The sequence below is a fragment of the Trachypithecus francoisi genome, unplaced genomic scaffold (genome assembly GCF_009764315.1).
Source record: "Trachypithecus francoisi isolate TF-2019V2 unplaced genomic scaffold, Tfra_2.0 Lachesis_group1, whole genome shotgun sequence".
NCBI lineage: Eukaryota > Metazoa > Chordata > Mammalia > Primates > Cercopithecidae > Trachypithecus > Trachypithecus francoisi.
This window is the reverse complement of record NW_022681454.1, coordinates 155680427-155701198: the sequence shown is the minus strand read 5'-3', so window position 1 is coordinate 155701198 and position 20772 is coordinate 155680427. Positions and strand designations below refer to the sequence as shown.

At 33.4% G+C, this 20772-nt stretch overlaps 1 protein-coding gene across 2 annotated transcripts in view; it reads left to right on the top strand.

The window, feature by feature from the left end:
• The window catches only part of FSTL5 (follistatin like 5), an 812556-nt gene that overhangs the window by 121820 nt on the left and 669964 nt on the right, over positions 1-20772 (top strand). The window contains exon 3 of one of the 2 annotated variants that reach the window (XM_033215581.1): positions 12279-12309. In XM_033215581.1, coding sequence (XP_033071472.1) covers positions 12279-12309 — 31 coding nt within the window. Of the gene's footprint in view, positions 1-12275; positions 12310-20772 lie in introns of both variants that reach the window. The other variant, XM_033215579.1, reaches the window with a different exon arrangement.

The window sequence follows — 20772 nt, the reverse complement described above, 5'->3', positions numbered from 1 at the left end:
AGACAAATTTGGGATAGAATATCTAAAATTGAGTTAGTCAGAATGTTTTATATATATGAAAATGCTGCCTTCCTCATTATCCTCTTAAAAAACTCATAACATATTTTAAAATTAAATAGGTATACCCTTTAAATGTTTCCAAGTTAATTCTTTCACTAGGGAATGTTGCCTAAGAATGCTAACAAAAATTGTCCAGTCGTTTAAAAAATTATTTATTTTATTTCCGTTTCAGTTAATAACTGGAAAAGAGGCCCATTAGCAACAAGCACACCTCTTTATACTGTACCTTGTCTGATTGCACTTTGCAGACACTGCATTTTTTTACAAATGGAAGGTTCGTGGTAGCCTGGTTTTAAGCAAGTCTGTCGGTGTCATTTTTTAAAAACAGCATGTGCTTATTTTATATCACTGTGCCACATTTTGATAATTCCCACAATATTTTGAACTTTTTCATTATTATTATATCTGTTCTAGTGATCAGTGATCTTTTAAAACATTTTTAAAATTTTAAATTATTACAGGTACATAATATTTGTGTATATTTATGAGATACATGTGATATTTTGACAGAAACATGAAGTTGTGATGATCAAATCAGGAAGAGAGCTTGATGTTACCATTGTTACTCTTTCGGAGCACCATGAACTGCACCTTTATAGTATGTTGAAATTAATCTGTAAATGTGTATGTTCTGACTGCTCCACCAGACCAGCTGTTACCATGTCTCTCCTCAGGCCTCCCTATTCCCTGAGATGCAATAATACTGAAATTAGGCCAATTACTAACCCTGCAATGGCCTCTAAGTGTTCAAGTGAAAGGAAGAATTGCATGTCTCTCACTTTAAATCAAAGGCTAGAAATGATTAAGCTTACTAAGAAAGTTATAACAAAAGCTGAGACAGGCTGAAAGCTAAGCCTCTTGCACCAAATATTTAGCCAAGTTGTGAGTACAAAGGAAATGTTCTCGAAGGAAATTAAAAGTGCTACTTTAGTGAATATGTGAGTAATGAGAAAGTGAAACAGCTTGATTTCTGATATGAGGAAAGTTTCAATGGTCTGGCTAAAAAAATCAAAATAAGCACAATCTGCCCCCAAGCCAAAGCATAATTCGGAGCAAAATTCTCAGTTTTCAATTCTGTGAAGGTTGAGAGATGCGAGAAAGCTGCAGAAGAAAAGCTGGAAGCTAGCAGACGTTGGTTCACGTGGTTGAAGGAAAGAAGCTGTCTCTCTAACATAAGAGTGCAAGACGAAGCACCAAGTGCTGATGCAGAAATTGCAGAAAGTTATCAAGAAAACCTAAGATAGTTCATGAAGGTGGCTACACTGAACAAGAGATTTTCAGTGTGGATGAAACAACCTCCTATGGAAAAACAAAATGCCATTCACCACTTTCTTAGCGAGAAAGAAGTCAATATCTGACTTCAAACCTTGAAAAAACAGGTTCACTCTCTTGGTAGGGGTTAATGCTGCTGGGGAAGCAGCATTCAAGTTGAAACAAATGCTCATTTACCATTCTGAAAACCCTGAGGTCCTTAAGAATTATGGTAAATTACTCTGCCTGTGCTCTATAAATGAAAGAGGAAAGCTTGTATGATAGCACACCTGTTTACAGCATGGTTTACTGAATATTTTAAGCTCATTATTGAGAACGACTGCTCAGAAAAAAGATCCCTTTTCAAATATTACTCCTCTTTCACAATGTACCTGGTCATCCCATAAGGGCCGATGTAGATTTATAAGGAGACTGATGTGCTTTCATGCCTGCTAACGAAACATTCATTCTGTAGCACATAAAGCAAGAAATGATTTTGACATTCAGTTCTTATTATCTAAGAAATATATTTTGTAAAACTTTAGCTGTCATAGACAGTGATTCCTCTGATGGATCTGGCTCTGGGCAAAGTAAATTTAAAACCTTTTGGAAAGGATTCACCATTCCAGATCTCATTAAGAACATTCATGATTCATAGAAGGAGGTCAAAATATCAACTTTAACGGGAGTTTTGGAGAAGGTGATTGCAGCCTCACAGATTACTTGCCATGATTCCACCCTTCACTGAAGGAAGTAACTGCAGATGTTGTGGAAATAGCAAAAGAACTAGAACTAGAAGTGAAGCTTGAAAATGTGACTAAATTGCCACAATCTTACAGTAAAATTTGAATAGATAAAGAGTTGCTTCTTATGAATGAGCAAAGAAAGTGGTTGCTTGAAATGGAATCTACTCCTTGTGAAGATGCTGTCAACGTTGTTGAAATGACAACAAAGGATTTAGAATATTACGTAAACTTAGTTGACAAAGTGGTGGTAGGCTTTGAGAGAATTGACTCTAATTTTGAAAGAAGTTCTACTCTAGATAAAATCCATGAAATGCATTACATGCTACAGATAAATCTTTCACGAAAGAAAGAATTAATGCAGCAAGCTTCATTTTTTTTAATTTTAAGAAATTACCACATCCACCCTAACCTTCAACAACCACCACTCTGATCAGTTGACAGCTATCAACACTGAAGCATGACCTACCAACAGCAAAAAATTATGACTCACTGAAGGCTGATATGATTATTAGCATTTTTTAGCAGTAAAGTACTTTTGATTAAAGTACGCACATTGATTTTTACAGATAATGCTCCTACGCACTTAATAGACTACAGTACAGTGTAAACATAACATGCACTGGGAAACTGCAAAATTCAGGTGACTCACTTTACTGCAATATTTACTTCATGGCAGTGGTCTGGAACTGAACCGGCAATATGTTTGAGGTATGATTGTATATTAATTTTAGATTTTCCCCATAGTTCATCTCAAAGCTTAGTAGTACAAAACAATGATGTTGTAAGAAGGATGTACATAACTTTTAAAATCTATCACGCATTAGATAAAAGAACATTTTCTTTTCCATAGTATTTTTCAAATCCTCAAATTAACATACATCGAGAAGTAAATAAGTTTCTAATTTATTATGGAGAGGAGTGCCTATATGTGTGGGTACCATGGAGAGGTTTTTACAAGTATATTATATAATTACCCTTTTCACTATTTCAATTATCTATTATGCTTAATATGAGACTTTGTGTTATTTTCTAACATATCTCACTACCTGATCCATCCCTTATCCATGCTATATTTTCTGCCCTAAATGGCTGCAATTCCTTAACCCAGTCCATGCTTCTCATTGTGTGAAAGTCAGTGTGTTTATGTCTTTCATGAGTCCATGAATCGAAGATGTCCATTATGACACTGGGAAAATTCTTAAAGACTTTATTTGACACCGCATGTATTGATTTGATTAAGGGTATATGTCATATCCATTGGATTTGAACATACATGATCTTGGTGAAAAACAAGCAAACAACAACAACAATAAACTTTCTGTTGTTTATAAATACTTCTAAACCATGAGTAATATTTCCCATAATGGGAAATATATTTTCCTATTATTTTCAATTTAGACACACATGAATTTGCTTCATATAACATCTTTTTTTTTTGAGATGGAGTTTCACTATTGTTGCTCAAGCTGGAGTGCAATGGCGCGATCTCAGCTAACCACAACCTCCGTGTCCTGGGTTCGGGTAATTCTCCTGGCTCCGTCTCCTGAGTAGCTGGGATTACAGGCATGCACCACCAAACCAGGCTAATTTTGTACTTTTAGTAGAGATGAGGTTTCTCCATGTTGGTCAGGCTGGTCTTGAATTCTTGACTTCAAGTGATGCGTCCTCCTCAGCCTCCCAAAGTGCTGGGATTACAAGCATGAGCCACCGAGCCCGGCCTGCTTCATATAACTTCTAAATGTAATATGTAATATCAGAATATGTATGCAATAAAATAACAATACAATTTTTTTTTTAAATTCTAGTGGTAAATTCTGTCCTAGTTCGATTTTTTTTGTCAAGTGCATGTTGTTGATATCTTGTTTATGTTATTTATAATTTGGGGCAATACTGAGAATATCTCAACCCAATCACAAGTTGTCTCTAGATTTTCTTACTGAAAATTACATAAACACAGCAAATACAATATGAATATACAATAAGGGCAATATGAAATATGAAAGCAATATGAAATACAATAAGAAGCAACTACAATTTTAGCATTGGAATGAATACTTTCACATCAAAATATTAAACCAAAGGAGAAGTTGGTTGACTGTTGACTGACATTCTATAACTTTTCCAGGTTGTATTTAAATATATATTCATTAGGCTACTAATAAATCTAATGACATTTCTTACCAACATAAGAAAATTACTTTCATTTCTCCATGAATCCTTGAAACATACTCTTTGCCCAACCTTGTTTAGTAACTTAACTGTTCCAACTCTGCACTACTGCAACAACACTACTTGCTGTTTTGCAGTCTTATCACACACTCTTTTGAATCTATAACTTTGTCTATGCTATGTGCTCTAGACAGAATGTGTTTTTTCACTTTGCTGTGGAGATAAACTACTTTTTTTTTTTTTTACTATCTCATCTTTCTTTGTAAATTCTTTAGTTCCCGGCCTTCTCACAGCTCACCTTCAGCTGCCCGAGCTAAGAAAGAATACATTCCTCTCTGGACTGTACTATCTAGATTTGATACATAATTCCACTATTGAATATCACATTTTATGGCATATATTTGTGTGTGTCTCTGCCTATCCCTCCCCCTGACTATTGAATTCTGGAGTTTGAAGACTCTGTTGGAAAAGTGTCAACTGGCATATCCTCTAACACATTGAGGATATGCCAGTTGAGACTGGAGAATACCTTTCCTCATGGAAGATAAAATCCAGTGGGAGGAACAGACAATGGACAAGCATACATTATTCTTAGAAGTAGTGACTTCTGTGAAAAATGAAAAAAAAAAAAAACAGTTAAAATAAGTAATAATGGAGGTGCTGATTTAGATAGAATGTTCAGGGAAGGCCTTGTTGAGGAGGTTAAGACTGGATCAGGGATGTGATTCAAATTCTAAGAAAAAGCATTTTAAATAAAAGATGATAAGATTTTGATTAAGGAAAGTAGAACTGAAAATTAGCTTTATAGTTTACTGATAATATATGTATGATTCCAAATTTGAATACACTTGATACAGTGGATTATGAATGACAATATCACTATTTTTCAGGCATTTTTTTCCTATGCCAACCGTCTCCCCTCTATTTTCCAGGCATTTTTATAATTTAATTGCCACCACCAAAGTAGATGGTTTTGATAAAATGTGTGCATGTGTGTGTGTACCTATATGTATGTGTATGTAAGTGACTTTGGGGAGGGAAACTCACATGTTCATGAGTATTCATGTGTCAGAATAGCACAGAATAAATTTGTTGTGGGATTATTGGAGACTGGATCTATGAGATATTCTCCTATTCTCAACTTCCAAGAATTTACAATCCATATTACTTAGTAGATCTAATAATATCTTTTAAAACACCTAAATATTTTATACTTCTCCCATGTAGCACATGAGAACAAATATATGATGAATGTGGGTCTTCTGCTGCAAATTATCACTTTTAAAACCATTTTTAATTGGTAGCATTTGTCTGGGAAGTAATAATTACAATCAGAGAGAAGAGAAGAGTTCTGAGAAGGAAATTCAACTAGGCAGCCTGCTAAAATTAGTAAGGTTTACTCATACGTATATTTCCCACAAAATTTATATTTTTATATACTTTATTTTTATCCATTGGCTATTTTCAGTATTAGGATCTATTGACAATTATTCATGAGTTTAAAATCACCCACTCACACCTGAGCACTGAAGTATGTATACATAAGGACACTTGGTGAATTATATCATCAGTTTAATGTAGGAAGAACTATGGATAATATGGATTGATAGAAAGATTACTTTAGCTAGAATACATCACTTTTGACTACTGCAGAATTTATTTCTGTCTTTTGCTAATTTGTAAATTTTATGTTTATTGATTTATTTTGGGCTTTATTCGATATACCGGTAAAAGTCTTCCATACATTTGACTTTTCTCAAATCCCATGAGAGAAATTAACTTATTTTCAGCATATAGTCAAGCTAAATACAGCTTGAATGTGCTTTATTGTATATATTAGTCAAAGAAAAATCATAAATAAGTACTGCATTTTTTTCTCCTGGACTTCATAGTTTCTCAACTTGTGCCACCTATTCAACTAAAGGAAATGCTGTTTGCTTAACAGGAAATTTCTTAAAAAGAAAATAACTTTCCAATATTGCTGCAGTGAGATAGAAGAAATTTTCACAGGGATTTTCCTTTTAATTTTGACTTGTTTTTAAAAATAATCATGTTAATTCTGTTATTTATCTAGAATGACGTAGTCTTACTGTATGTTTTTTATTAATGACCAAATGCAAACAAGTCACATGGGGATAAGGAAAAACAATAGCAAACTAGATTTTTTTCCCCCTCATTACTCCCATGTTAAAAGGGAAAAGAACCTTGCCTTATATCTACTTGATATCTTCTGCTTCCTTTTTTATATAAACAAGTTATTTTTATGTATAGTGCAAAGGACTATGTATACTCTCTCAGAGTCAGAGAGCGTCAGTTTCACTCTTTAGGGGACCAACTCAATTCTGTCTGCATGTGCTTCGCTCTTAGGTCCCTCCATGTGAAAGGAAGTCTGTAGTATTCTTGGTATTGACCAGAATGCACATGACTAGTCTCATTCATGTAACATCATATGTATATACATTATAAAATAGTACTCAAGGGTATTATCTGTGTGGCTCTCCCTTCAAATAATTTAAGCTTATAGTATGGAAAGGGAGGACAATTCATTGATAGTCTAATGTTTACTACCTCAATGCTGTTACAGTGGAGATAACGCACTTAGCATTTAGATGATTTCTTCCCTTTCCAGAGAACATTTGCTTCTCAGTAAGAAGGAAGGAAACAGGTAAATTACGTTTGAAGATATTATAGCCAGGAATTCTTAGTGTTTCTTCAGGAGAAATCCATTTTCATGTTATAACATAGCCATCATCAAAAGTTAATAATCTTTATGTCATAAATCCAGATACTGGATAAGAAATATCCTTAATATCTCCTAGTGTGGTAATATTTGGCCCAGTTAAAAGACTAGCAACATGGTGTTATGGTGTTGTTTGCTAAACCCCAGTTTGTTTAGATGCTTTAGAACCACTTATAGCTCATTTGTACAACTACTGTGTATCCCAATTTGACTTAATTTTACATTGGTTTAGTTACATTACATTTACTTTATTTCTGTTTAAAAATATTTAAGATACCATATTGTTGACTCTTATATTTATTGTAAAGCCACACTTCTTCCCAGGTTGTCTTTGCTAATCTTTATCATACTGTCTGCTAGAGCTTTTAGCCATCTTACATTACTGGACTGGATTTCGTGAAGTGTGCTGATGTAATTAATACACAGCACTTTGGAATTCTTCCAAGAAATAGCATAGTACAAGGTAAAACATGAATGGTTTGCTATTATTTAGCTTTGACACATAACCAAATATATTTCTTATTTTAAGTCAAATTCACTTTATTAGAAAATATTTTGAAAGAATGTTAAAATTAAGTTATAACTAGAAATATAAACATTCTGCTATTATGGACAAGATCTAAGTCTTCCTAAGATAAGAATGTTGCTCAAGGGAGGCCGAGACGGGCGGATCACGAGGTCAGGAGATCGAGACCATCCTGGCTAACATGGTGAAACCCCGTCTCTACTAAAAATTACAAAAAACTAGCCGGGCGAGGTGGCGGGCGCCTGTAGTCCCAGCTACTCGGGAGGCTGAGGCAGGAGAATGGCGGGAACCCGGGAGGCGGAGCTTGCAGTGAGCTGAGATCTGGCCACTGTACTCCAGCCTGGGCGACAGAGCGAGACTCCGTCTCAAAAAAAAAAAAAAAAAAAAAAAGAATGTTGCTCAAATGAATTGTGTGGACAGAATAACTAATGTTTCTGATCACTCATGAGTTCTCACACAATTAAATAATCACAATTTTCTTTATAATGTTTCTTCATTTAAAGTACATATTTTGAACATGAAGTTATAGTTTGTAAAATAAAATTGTGGAAAATCTATACTGACGTAGTAGAAGCAAATTGAAGCAGTTACTATTTGCAAATCCTAAATAACTCTCTAGTGAAAGGGGTTTATACAACTTTGACAGTACTGCACGAGTTTACCCGTAAGTGTCCTCACTTTGCAAATCTATTGTCGTCCTTTCCAGTCCACTAATTAATTACTAGTTTCCCTTCTCCAAATCATGCTTCTTAAATATTTCTTGTTTATAGAATATTTAGGCAGATTTGCTTTGGCAATTTATAATTATATAAAACTGTACAGTAGAGAACTTGATTTTAGAAAACAAATACAATGCAATGTAATATCAATGAAATGCCTATTCAACTATAGGTAAACTAAGCCTAAGATTGTTACAAATTTATGATGACAAAACTCAACTAGGATTGGCTCAATCATACTAACCAGTATGTGTGACTCTTCTCACCTACTCTTGCAAAAAGCAATGCACTTAAAATCTTCTCTATCTTCTCAAATTTCAGACAAAACACTAAACTTCCACAATTAGCCAACCACCTTTCCTTCTGTTACATAAAGAAAATAAATCATCAGAGATCAAACATGTTTAATTCATCATATCAAACCTAGACACCTCCTGCATCTATAACTAAGCCTTCCTATTCCCATCTGTTCTATTTCAGAGACTGGTCTTCTTTCTACCTAATTTTTGTCCCCAGTTATATTCTATCACATCCACCCTTTCAATAACCTTATACAATCGGTCATGCTCTCTCTTCTTTTTATCCTAATCCTCTCATTTTCTACTATGTATCTTCCATCATTTATATATTCTCAAATCTCAGTGATATAAATAATCATGTAGTATTACAAAACTAAACAAAATAAAGCAAAAAGTCAATAAACAACAAACATAATACCTCTATGGACTTTAGTTTCCACACCATAACAGGCTTTTTATTCCTAGTAGTGTTTCCATCATGTAATTTTTCCCACTTTGTACATATCTCAGTCACCCTCTTCTCCTTCCTTAGATAACTTGAATTGGACTTTTAATCCTGTATGAGCACCAAAAAATGTTTTATCTAAAGTCAGTGATTCTATCTATGTCATTATGATGAATGGGTATTTTCTTAGACATAATTGTACTTGACTTCTCAGAATAATTCTATGCTATTGAAAATTTCCTTCTAAGTAACGTGTTCTTTGGGATTTCATAATTCCTTGATCTCTTGATTTTTCTCCTTTTTTTAATGCTTCCATCCTCTTTTGTTGGCTAATTCGACTTTATATTTTTCTTAAACATTTTGCAATACTCAGTTAGAGATCAGTGAGCTCTACTCTATGTTCTAATTTATAGAGTGATAATTTATACTATGCTAGTGGCTTCAAACTTTATGTATCTGGTTGAAGTATGTCCTATGAGTTTTATCTACCTACTTTGAATCCTTGGAATTATAGTCAAAGTAATTTCAAAGTCGATATGTTTAAAAATCATACTAATGAAAATTTGAGGTTTATTATCTCTTAAGAGACAGAGTAACACAGGGTGACACTAAGGATACGCACAACTAGAAGAATGGAGTTACCTGAAACTAAGATGAAAAAGATGGTCAAGGAAGTAAGGAAAGATCAGAAATTCAGTTGGTAACATTACAGATAGGCCATGTTATTAGAAACCCAAGTAGGGATGTAAAAAGACAGTTGAATATGTGAGTCTGATGTTCAATGGTGAGGTTGGTTTCGATATATAAATCCTTAGCAGTAGAACGAAACTTAAGGCTAGGAAATTAGATAAGATTGCTAAAAGAATGAGCTATATGGAAAAAAGATAAGACCTCAATGCCTAGGATGCTAGTGCTTAGGAAAAGAGGAAGCAGTAAAGGAAACTCAATAGGGGTAGCCAGGGAACTAGAAGAAAATCTCAGAGAGTGTGGCAGTGCTGCAAGACAGGTGAAGAAGGAATAAGTACGTATTTCTATCCATTTAGCAGCTCAGACCCTTGGAGTCATCCTTGTTGGTTTTCTCACAGCAACATTTTAATCTATAAGCAAACCTTGCTCTAAGTAGATATTCCAAATACACTGCCACCACATTGTTCCATGTTTTTGTCACAGCCCACCTGGATTACTGCAATACTTTCTTTAATGGTCTCCTTGACTTTCCCCTTGCCCTTTCAACCTATTCTCAATAGACAGCCAAAATGATTCTATTTAAATGTAATCCAGATAATGTTACCCCCTGAGAAGAAATGTATGTTTTCTCAGCTATGTCAGAGTAAAAACCAAAGTCCTACCAAATGCCCCAAGTGCTTGTCTGTCTGGCTCCTATTACCACCCAGATTGTATTTCCTACTAAATTTCCTTCCTTCAATCCAGTCCACACACAGTGGTCTCCTTAATATTTTTGACAATGCTAAGAACTCTTGCATGTGACTGAGGACATTTGAAATTTTTTTCTCCCCTAGGACATGTTTTTCACATATATATGCTTGGCTCATGCTCACCTCATTCAGAATTTTATTCAAAAATCAATTTATCCCTGTGGCTATATGTATAATTGCAGTCACTCTACTCCAACACTGTCACCTTCTGTAGCATATCTTTTCTGAATAAAATGTATACAGTCTGCTCCATGAGGATACAAATTATTTTATTTTGTTCATCCCGTATAGTCTTATCACCAGGTATAGTGTCTGGCACATAAAAAGTGATCCATACATATTTGGTGAAATAATGAATGAATAAATGACTGACTGACTGACTGAATGAATGAATGTTAATAGAGGAGAGGGAGGGAGAGAGAGATTCTCATTAACAAATGTTCTTTCGGAAAACTTAAGCCTGCTAGTTATATAATTATGAAAAACTAATGTATTTTTAATACAAGTAATGCACATTTAAATTTTAGTTTAAGTGACCTTAAACTAAATTAAGCAATTTAGTTTAATTTAAACTAAATTAAATTAAACAATTAATAAAGAGCAGAACAATTCAAACACAGAGGTTAGGTGAGTTCGGATGAGAGAATTAGAATACCAAGTTTAAAGCCTAACAGGATTATATCACTAGGTTAGCTGATTCAATAAATACACATTTGTCATTATGCATTTTATTCTCAAATTCTAAATCTTGGATTAATGTTTGCAACAAAATCAGTTCTTTATATTTTCTTACACTTTTGCCAAAATGTATTGGCATTCATACAGTTCTGCAGTTCAGTTTATATGTCATTGTCATTTTTTTCTTAGAAACATATTTCAAAGTTATTTTCAGTGTGAGACCCTGAAACTTTTAGACAGAGTAAACTGTGTTTGCATATTAATTGAGAAGTTAGTGCACAATATCCACTTTAAAAGTTGAAAGCAAGTTAATTCTTTTGGGGTTGCTTGGTAACTAATAAGGAGAATGTCAAACTGAAAGACAAGTTTGACTGGAGCAGCTTTTGAATAAACAATAGAATTGTTGTCAACTTTAGCCTTAAAGAAGTGAGATGGGGTCCAATTCTAAGTTAAACTAAAGCAAAGACAGTTGAAAAGTCATTTGTGCTTTCTTAGTAAAATTCTCCTCTATGTTTGTGCCTAAACGTATTCCTTCACCAATAATTTATGATTAATGCAGAGCCATTGAAAGCAAATTCTGAAGGTATTATTTAATATCTGTTAGGATTAAATGGAATGGCCTAAGGCATTTGAGAAGCATGATTATTTATTATTCATTAACCATTGGCTTATTTATTTATAAATCCATATTCATACAATTTAGTGATTTCTTAGAGAACTATATGCCCACCAAGTTATTACTACTCCAATAAAATATTTTACATAAGATGGGGTATGGGGGCTCACCCCTCTAATCTTAGCAGTTTGAGAGGCTGAGGCAGGAGGATTGCTTGAGCCTAGGAGTTCAAGACCACGCCGGGCAAAATAAGGAAGCCTCGTCTCTACAAAAAATAAAAAAGAAATTAGCCTGGAATAATGATATATGCCTGTAGTCCCAGCTACTTAGGAGGCTGTGGTGGGAGGATCACTTGAGCCTGGGAGGTCAAGGCTTCAGTGAACCATGTTCATGTCATTGCACTCCAGCCTGGGCAACAGAGCAAAATGCTCTCTCAAAAAAATTGTATGTAAATATTTTTAAAGGTAAGAATCATGTTCCTGGGAATACGTACAAAAATCATTTTGATCCTTCTATAGTGAAACTTTATATGAAACTGTTGACCACATATTTAATTACATATTTTGACCTATTTTCTGTTTTATTTCCAGCAGGAAAAAAATCAAGAAAGTTCAAGAGTCAAAGGTAAGAAATGATTGCTTTAAGATAACAATTACATAAACTCATAAAAGAACAAAGAGATGTGATGCTGCTTTGAATAAAAAGTCAAAAATGAGAAAGTAATGATAATTAAAAATACTCAGTGTGATTTTACAGCCATTTTGAGCTCTTCGAGCATTTTCCAGGGCTAATGGGTATTCTCTGTTGATGTTTTCCACCTTCATACAGTGCTCTTGAAAACGTCAACTTTATTTTATTTTTTCCCTATATTGTGGTGATTGAACTACTCCACCAACCATTTTCCCTAAGAGTTGGTGTTGTGTCTCTTCTATGTATTGGCAAATGGGCTTCCTCAAAATGTGTTTCATGGAGACCCAACTATTTAGTCACTGCCATCTAGTTAATTTTCTACAAAAAGGCTAGAACATATTTATGCATTAAAAGTTGGCGATAGCTCCTAGTATGCTAATAGGCCACATTATTCTAATGTTGGAAGACTCTTTTCTCTATAGTCACACTCTTAAATTTTGAAGTTTACTCATCGAGATAATAAATTAGTTTATGTACATTGTCATCCTTCAATAAAAGGCTTCCATTAACTTGTGCTTCTGCTGATCATAATGATGGCATATCACAGACTTTTCTTAGGTTGTTCCCTCTGGTGTCTCCATTCACGTGTTGGCTCTTCTTAGTCTACATTTTGGGCTTCGTTGCTCACCGTTCCCTTCCCGAATGCATCCCAACCCCAAGCCTGTCTAAGGAGTGAAGCACAGTTGTCCAGTTTTTTCCCTCGTTTTTGAATAGAAAGATACGTGTACTGTTTTTACCTTTTTCAATGTTCTAAAAAAATTTAAAAATGAACATGAAGTAGTTACTAAGCTTACGTGGTCTTCTGAAATGCTGAAAGGGTAGTTACACTTCAGAGGCTCTCTAGATTGTCGATACAATCTTGCTTATTTATAACAAGTCCAAATAAAATCCTCTCTGCACATTTCCCCACAACTGACCGACTTTTACAATGTATTTTTTTCCCTGTTGGGTCATCTGTGTGTCTATATTGCTGAAGAATAAAAAACACATGCATTTGTATTTTTAAATAATTTAGCTAGATATATTTTGTTCAAATGAATTATGTAAGACTGTTCTTCCAGGGATTCCCAAACTATTTATGTGCATTTTCAGCAAACTGAAGTATTGTTTGTTATTTTATATGTGAAATTATTAGACTTATTTATCCTCAAAGCACTCATATTAACTCCAAGTTTTATACTTTTGTGTTGCAAAGGAGATTTTTTACTTCAAGATGTGCTGTATGATGTGCATTTAAACGATACATGCATTTTAAGTTTACTGAGTACGCATCTCCCTTTTTATGAAGGGTTTCAGGGTTTCAGGTTTATCTTAAATCATATTTGTATGCTATTATAGTAAAATAAGTGTACTGTAGATTTCTTCTTGATACTTTATTGCCTTGGGCTATATAAATCATATCATCTGAAGTAGTAGAAATTATATTTTTCCAACCGCTATCTAGGAACATGTTTTCTTTTATAATGCAATAACAATTTCAAGATGATGCTTGTCACTCCTTTCACTATTATTAGCTAGCACATGGTTCAGAAATTTCACACACATTGTGGCTTTTAGACTACTAACTTTTTTTTTTTTTTTTTTTGAGATGGAGTCTCTGTTGCCCAGGCTGGAGTGCACTTGTGTGATCTCGGCTCACTGCAAGCTCCGCATCCTGGGCTCAAGCAATTCTCCTGCCTCAACCTCCCAAGTAGCTGGGATTACAGGGACCTGCCACCACGCCCAGCTAATTTTTCTTTTTTGTATTTTTAGTAGAGACAGAGTTTCACCGTGTTGGCCAGGATGGTCTGGATCTCTTGACCTTGTAATCCTCTCGCCTCGGCCTCCTAAAGTGCTGGGATTATAGGTGTGAGCCACCGCACCCGGCCCTAGTAAATCAGATACATGTTTACATGAGGACTTGTTGCTTATCTCTACTTAGAATAGCACTACATTTTTCTTGACTATTTATGGGAATCATCTTGAAATGTTATTTTACTAGAAATTAGGAATGACCTCTTAAAAATGTTTTCAGATGTTAATATTAAATGATAAAAACCCATTTCGAACCATGAAAGTTATAGCTTACTCATTGGCAGATGACAAAAATTCTGAAAATCAAATATTTTGTGTTCATTGATTATTAATTATTGAAATGTGGGCTATGTCCTCATTTGATATTAATAATCAATTATCAGCTAGTAATTCTTTGAAGTTCTTAACTGTTAACCTCATTTATTCAAACACATTTATTACATTGTGAGGAGTATGTCTAGAAGAAGTCTTATTTTCTACATTCTGTGCCTATTTCTGCTAATGACAGCAACCTCAACGTAATGATACCAGTGCCCTGAACTTTTATTAATAATACATAAAACATTTGTTAAAGATAATCTTCCATAAAATTGCACTGAAGATTATAACAGAAAAATGAGATAGTCCTACAGATTTGAAAGAAAGGATCAACTACCAGGCAGCCATATTTAGTAAAGTGTTCTTCTGTAATACAACAGATAAAACATGTTAAAATATTATACATTAGTATTTAAAATGCATTGAGAATTTTATAACTATTATTAGACAATGTTTTCCTTTGAGGAACATATCTAAAATAAGAAACTCAATAAATTAGTTCACTCCTAATATTTTTTAGGAAGTATTTAAATTTATGATTTCTTTATTCACTTATGTTTGAGAGCATCTCTCTAGAGTTCTCAGAGAAAATGGTAATAGAGTTTGAGATTTAAGTAATTATTGGTTTACAAATAACTTACAGAGTCTGTCAACTTAATAAAGTTTTTAGTTTTCAAAATAATGTAAAAGATTTATGACAACCATAATGATAATATCCTTTGTGGAAAGTGCCTGTACTACTGCACTCTTGCATGCTCCTCAGTATCAGCCTTACCCTTGCTCTGTAAATACAAGGATGTTAGACTGTCCATCCACCAAAAAAGTTCAGTTGCTTTTATTGCAAAATTTTCTCCTCCTGTTTTTTTCAAGTGGACACTCTTGCCTTTACGCATTCAGAAGTGATAAAAGTAAAGTATGATTTTTTTCATTTCCAGTTATATTTTGGTTAAGACTTTCAATTAAGAGACACTGAGCTCTAAAGTTATTTCCCTAATGAGCACTTCCATATAATGTATTTTAATACTTATATTTTTGTAAATATCCATTAGATTTCAGACATTGTATTGAGTTTTCTACATATATCACCTCATTTTAATCTTCAAATACATATTATGAAATAAGACTTAGTATTCATACATGCCAGAATTTTGAGAAATCATATCCAAAGTATATTAATTCAGACCAGGCATGGTGGCTCACACCTGTAATCCCAGCACTTTGGGAGACCAAGGAGGGTGGATCCCTTGAGGTCAGGAGTTCAAGACCAGAAGACCAACCTGGCCAAGATGGTGAAAATCAATCTCTACTAAAAAAAAAAAAAAATTAGCCAGGCATGGTAGCGCAGGCCTATAATCAGGAGGCTAATGCAGCCTGGGTGACAGAGCAAGACTCTCTCTCTTAAAAAATAAAAATAAAAAAGTAAATAATTTAGATCAATATTGCCATTTTTGTTCTTTCCTAAAATAGATCATGTTTTATTTAACAAATTACCAATTGTACATTATGTAAATTTAGCATACTGTTATTAGTGATACTTTTTGTTATAAATGTTATAGACATGCATTATTATTTATGTATTATTTTCCTTTAATCATGTGGTTATAAATATTGACTCTCCTGCAAATTTACATAAATACTGTTTACATAATACAGAATACAAATTTACATAAATACTGTTCAGTATTTAAAAGCTTCATAACTTTAAGAAAAAAAATCGATGATGATAAACACGTCACAATAGTGTTCTAAGAAACTATCTAGGACTTGTGCCAGTTTGTTTACTAAATACTTATCTTTGAGAAATGACTTAACCTCCCTTGATATGATTCATCTTTTTTGGTAAATATTAGCACAACATATCCATGGTATTAAAAGTCCTTTACATATAAGATATTCTAAGGCTTATAATTTTAGAAGGACATTAAACAATGGTATTATTATAAACATTTATCTTTCAAAACTCTATAATCCTCCATAAGCTCAATGAGACAAGTATTACGTCATATATATCGGTGAACATGAAAAGGGGAAGCCACACACTTGTTCTTCCTATAAAGCAAATGTTCTTATGTATATGAAACCATAGGAAAATATTATGCTAAGACTGTATCTAATCAAATTAAAAGTGTGTATCTGGGACGATAAAGGTATTATGGCACCTGCAATCTACACACACATACACACACACATAGATACACACGCACTCTCTCTCTCTTACGTACATATACACTACTTTCAGTTTATTTTTATGCAGCCATGTGTTCAGATCCTCCTTTATTTTCTTTATTGCATATTGGCACCTCAGAGCACTGAAAATCGCCTAATGTATCCAGGGATATATGTTTATATCAATCAAGTCAGAGGGGTGTTGCTGTGAGAATGGAAATAGGGAATTCCAAATCTAGAATGGCTGAATATTCAGAGCTCTTTCTAGTAGATTAATCTCACAGTTTCTGAGGTTGCTCACTACTTCAAGGTGAGATAGCCCGTCAGAAATAGTGAATAGATAGAAATGGGCCTTCAGATTTTTGTACTGAAAGCCATTAGCTATATTACATTGACTGATTAAAATGTCATGTAAAACTGAAAGATGGTAATTCATGTATTTTAGCCCTATATGAGACTCTATAATTATTACATGTCTTTATATTTATAAAATACAATATAGCTAGTAGCATAAGTAATACCTGAAATGGAGTTTATTACAATTTCATGAAATGCTTAGTCACTATATTTTTAGTGAATTGCAGTACATGCTTTATTTATTTGTTTGTTTATTTATTTATTTAGTTAGTTAGTTAGTTAGACGGAGTCTCACTCTGTTGCCCAGGCTGGAGTGCAGTGGCGAGATCTCGGCTCACTGCAAACTCTGCCTCCTGGGTTCAAGCGATTCTCATGCCTCAGTCTTCCAAGTAGCTGGAATTACAGACGCATGCCAGCATCCCTGGCTAATTTTTGTATTTTTAGTACAGACAGGGTTTTGCCATGTTGGCCAGGCTGGTCTCGAACTCCTGACCTCAGGTGATCTGCCCTCCTCAGTTTCCCAAAGTGCTGGGATTACAAACATGAGTCATCACACCTGGCCAATACATGCATTATTATGAATGTTATGTTTGTTAATATTTAGTCCAGAAAGTTATTTTTGAAGTTAATCATTGTAAAATTTATGAAAATTGAGTATTTTTGTCTATTATACTCAATACTTATAATCCTCAAGTACCTAGAAGACAAGAAAACTTACTCCTTGAAAATATCAGTCAAGGGATTCATGATTTATTTTCTTGGTTGTTTTTAGCAAGCAGTAATGCTGAATAAATGTCAGACAAGATATGGTAGACTTGTAATAATAATTCTTAAAAAATAATTAAGTGTTGTAAAAGAATGTGAGGACAACAAATGGTTTATACTGTAATTTTTATGCCATAGAAATTGCGTTATATGAGAACAATTCTATTTTTTTGGATTTATTTTATTAAAAATCAATTTTCAAAATTAAATGAGAGTAGAATGCATTCTCATGAGTAAGTATTGGTTACCTCACAGCAAAATATCAGTGTCACATATACATAACTTGATAGTAGATGATTAACTGGCAATTCTTTAATTACCAATAAGAGAATCTAAAATATGTCAAAATACTTAACTTTATACTCGACTTAACAATACGAATGCAAATTGTTGACTAATAAATCAATTAAAATGTAATTCTCAATTATAATGAGCTCATTGAAACATTTTCTGATTGTCATTAGCTGACATCTGTTCCATTTATGATCTTTACTATTTAAAAAATGTCATATCTTTATGTGAGTGAGATTTATGTTTTTGTGATAATGCAAGTTTTTGAAATAGAAATAGTAAAACACTGAGTACAAATTCTGAAAGCCATTACATACATAAGATAATAATTGCTACTTTGAAAAACATTCAAAAGCATAATTTCAGTTCTAATAAACAATTCTACAAAACAATGAATAATTAGCAACTGTTCAAAATTAACAATTCTATAAAACAATAACCAATTCTATGAAAGAAAATTAAGTAAATTTTAACCTATTCACTATAAATAATCTAAATGATGCCATCAAATGCCTCTCTAAATTGCTTTCATGTAATACAGATCTCAATGTAAGTAATAATTTTTTTCTGGGTATAAGGGTAGTATTTATTCTCCATCCTTTAAAAAACTCATTGAAATAAATTGTTACAATTTAAAATGATATTGATGGATGTCCTTCTGCCACAGGAAGCAGGGAGAACATCCTTCTCTAGCTAATAATCCCATTTTCATCAACCAGAAGAGTTTTCAAAAAGTAACTGGTCATGTTTCTTGTTTATTCTAAGAAGGGCTCAATTCATATTATGCCAAACCACATAATCTTTCTCTCCCTATTTTGCATATATCCTCTAGTTTTCAAAAGTTTACCACCAATAAATTTTCTTATCCGATGGATCACTTGTCTGGGTTTCAGAGTCATTTATTTTGCAGCTCATTTTGCCCACCAGAAGGCAGTGCTGTTAAAAAGATATCAACACATTAACGATGTTGGGGAAAACAACACAGAATAAATTGATTTAGGTGTTTTTGTATTAATAATAAATAATGAATTTGTTGAAATCTGCATTGGATATAAAATGAATGGTATTCAGAAGCTTAAGGAGACTTTTATTTGCATAATCCAATATTGTCTTAACCTATACACTAACATCTCAATATTGTTCTTTTCTTTCAATCACCAAAACAAGATTTCTTGATTTCTTGATTCTAGACTTAACAGAGAGCTAAATGCTTTCTAGTAGAAGTTTCGTAAAAAGAAGTACATATAAGCTCACGCCTGTTATTCCAGCATTTTGGGAAGCCAAAGAGGGTGGATCACTTGAGTTCAGGAGTTTCCAAACAGCCTAGCGAACATGGTGAAACTCCGTCTCTACTCAACACAAAAATTAGCCAGGGGTGGTGGTGGGCGCCTGCAATTCCAGCTACTCAGGAGGCTGAGGCAGTAGAATCGCTTGAACCCGGGAGAAGTAGGTTGCAGTGGCCAAGATTGTGTCACAGCACTCCAGCTTGGGCGAAAAGAGGAAAACTCCTTCTCGGAAAAAAAACAAAAACAAAACAAAACAAAAAACCATAAGCTGTCTCCTGAAATAGTTGAATGTCATGTTTCAAGAAATATCAAGTAATATTAACCAAAATGTGTTTGATGGCTTCATTTATTTAGCTTGAAGGAATAACTTCCCTTACCTAGAATGGTTGGCCTTTATGAAAGAGCAGCTCTTGAAATGTTCATATGAATATTGCCTTTTTTTCTTACGAAAATTCCTGTTTTATTTGCCAATAAAAATTATACAATCTATCACATTTCTTTTTTTGCTTTGTCTGTCCAGACACTATAAACATGAAATTTGGCTTTATTAAAGAGAGCATATTTGCTTGGATTTTTTAGAATATGTATTTCATCCTTCTTACCTAAGAACTTAGCATTTCGTTAAGTGCATTTTAAGTATTTTTATGTTATTTGAAAAATTTTTTAGAATTATTAATATAAAAATTTCATATAAAAAGGTTTGCAATTCTGTAAGTGGTATTATACCCAATGACTTCTATGATACTAAGTAGATAGATGGGTTTTTTTGTTGTTTATACATGGTACACTATTTAGAGTTTTACCTATTATGCCAAAAAACAAATAATATCCCTTTTAAATAATTATAAGATATATTTCACAGTTGCAGCTCATTACATGGGTAATAACTTTTTGGAATTACTTAGATAATAAGTAATAATGTCATTCTACTAAAATTTATGTCATTGCTTCTTAAATTATTGGGGCATGGAATCATTATCCACAGAACACTTGAATAGAAACTCTGCTCGAATATGCTCTGTGCTATTGAAAAATTTCTATGTAATCCTTTATCCCAGAATTTAGACTCTGAATACTGGGCTCAATTATTTATCCCCCACTTAAGATTTCTTAATCTCCCTTTCTAACCTGTAATATAAATATAATATGCCACAAAGTGCTGTTTGAAGTATTAAATGAAGTTAACTACATAACCCTTTTGATTAAAATGCAAAAAATCATGTTTTAAGTACATCCATGGTAGAAACATATATATCGAAAGCCTCAATTTCATATAATGTTAAAATTAGAGATCAAGAAGTGTTGACTTCTATGTCGAACCATTATTTTACAAAATTTTAAGTTATAATTCACATATTTTCCAAATTTGAAGATACCTTACCTACTGATATTAAGTATCCTCTAGTTGTCCTGTCATACT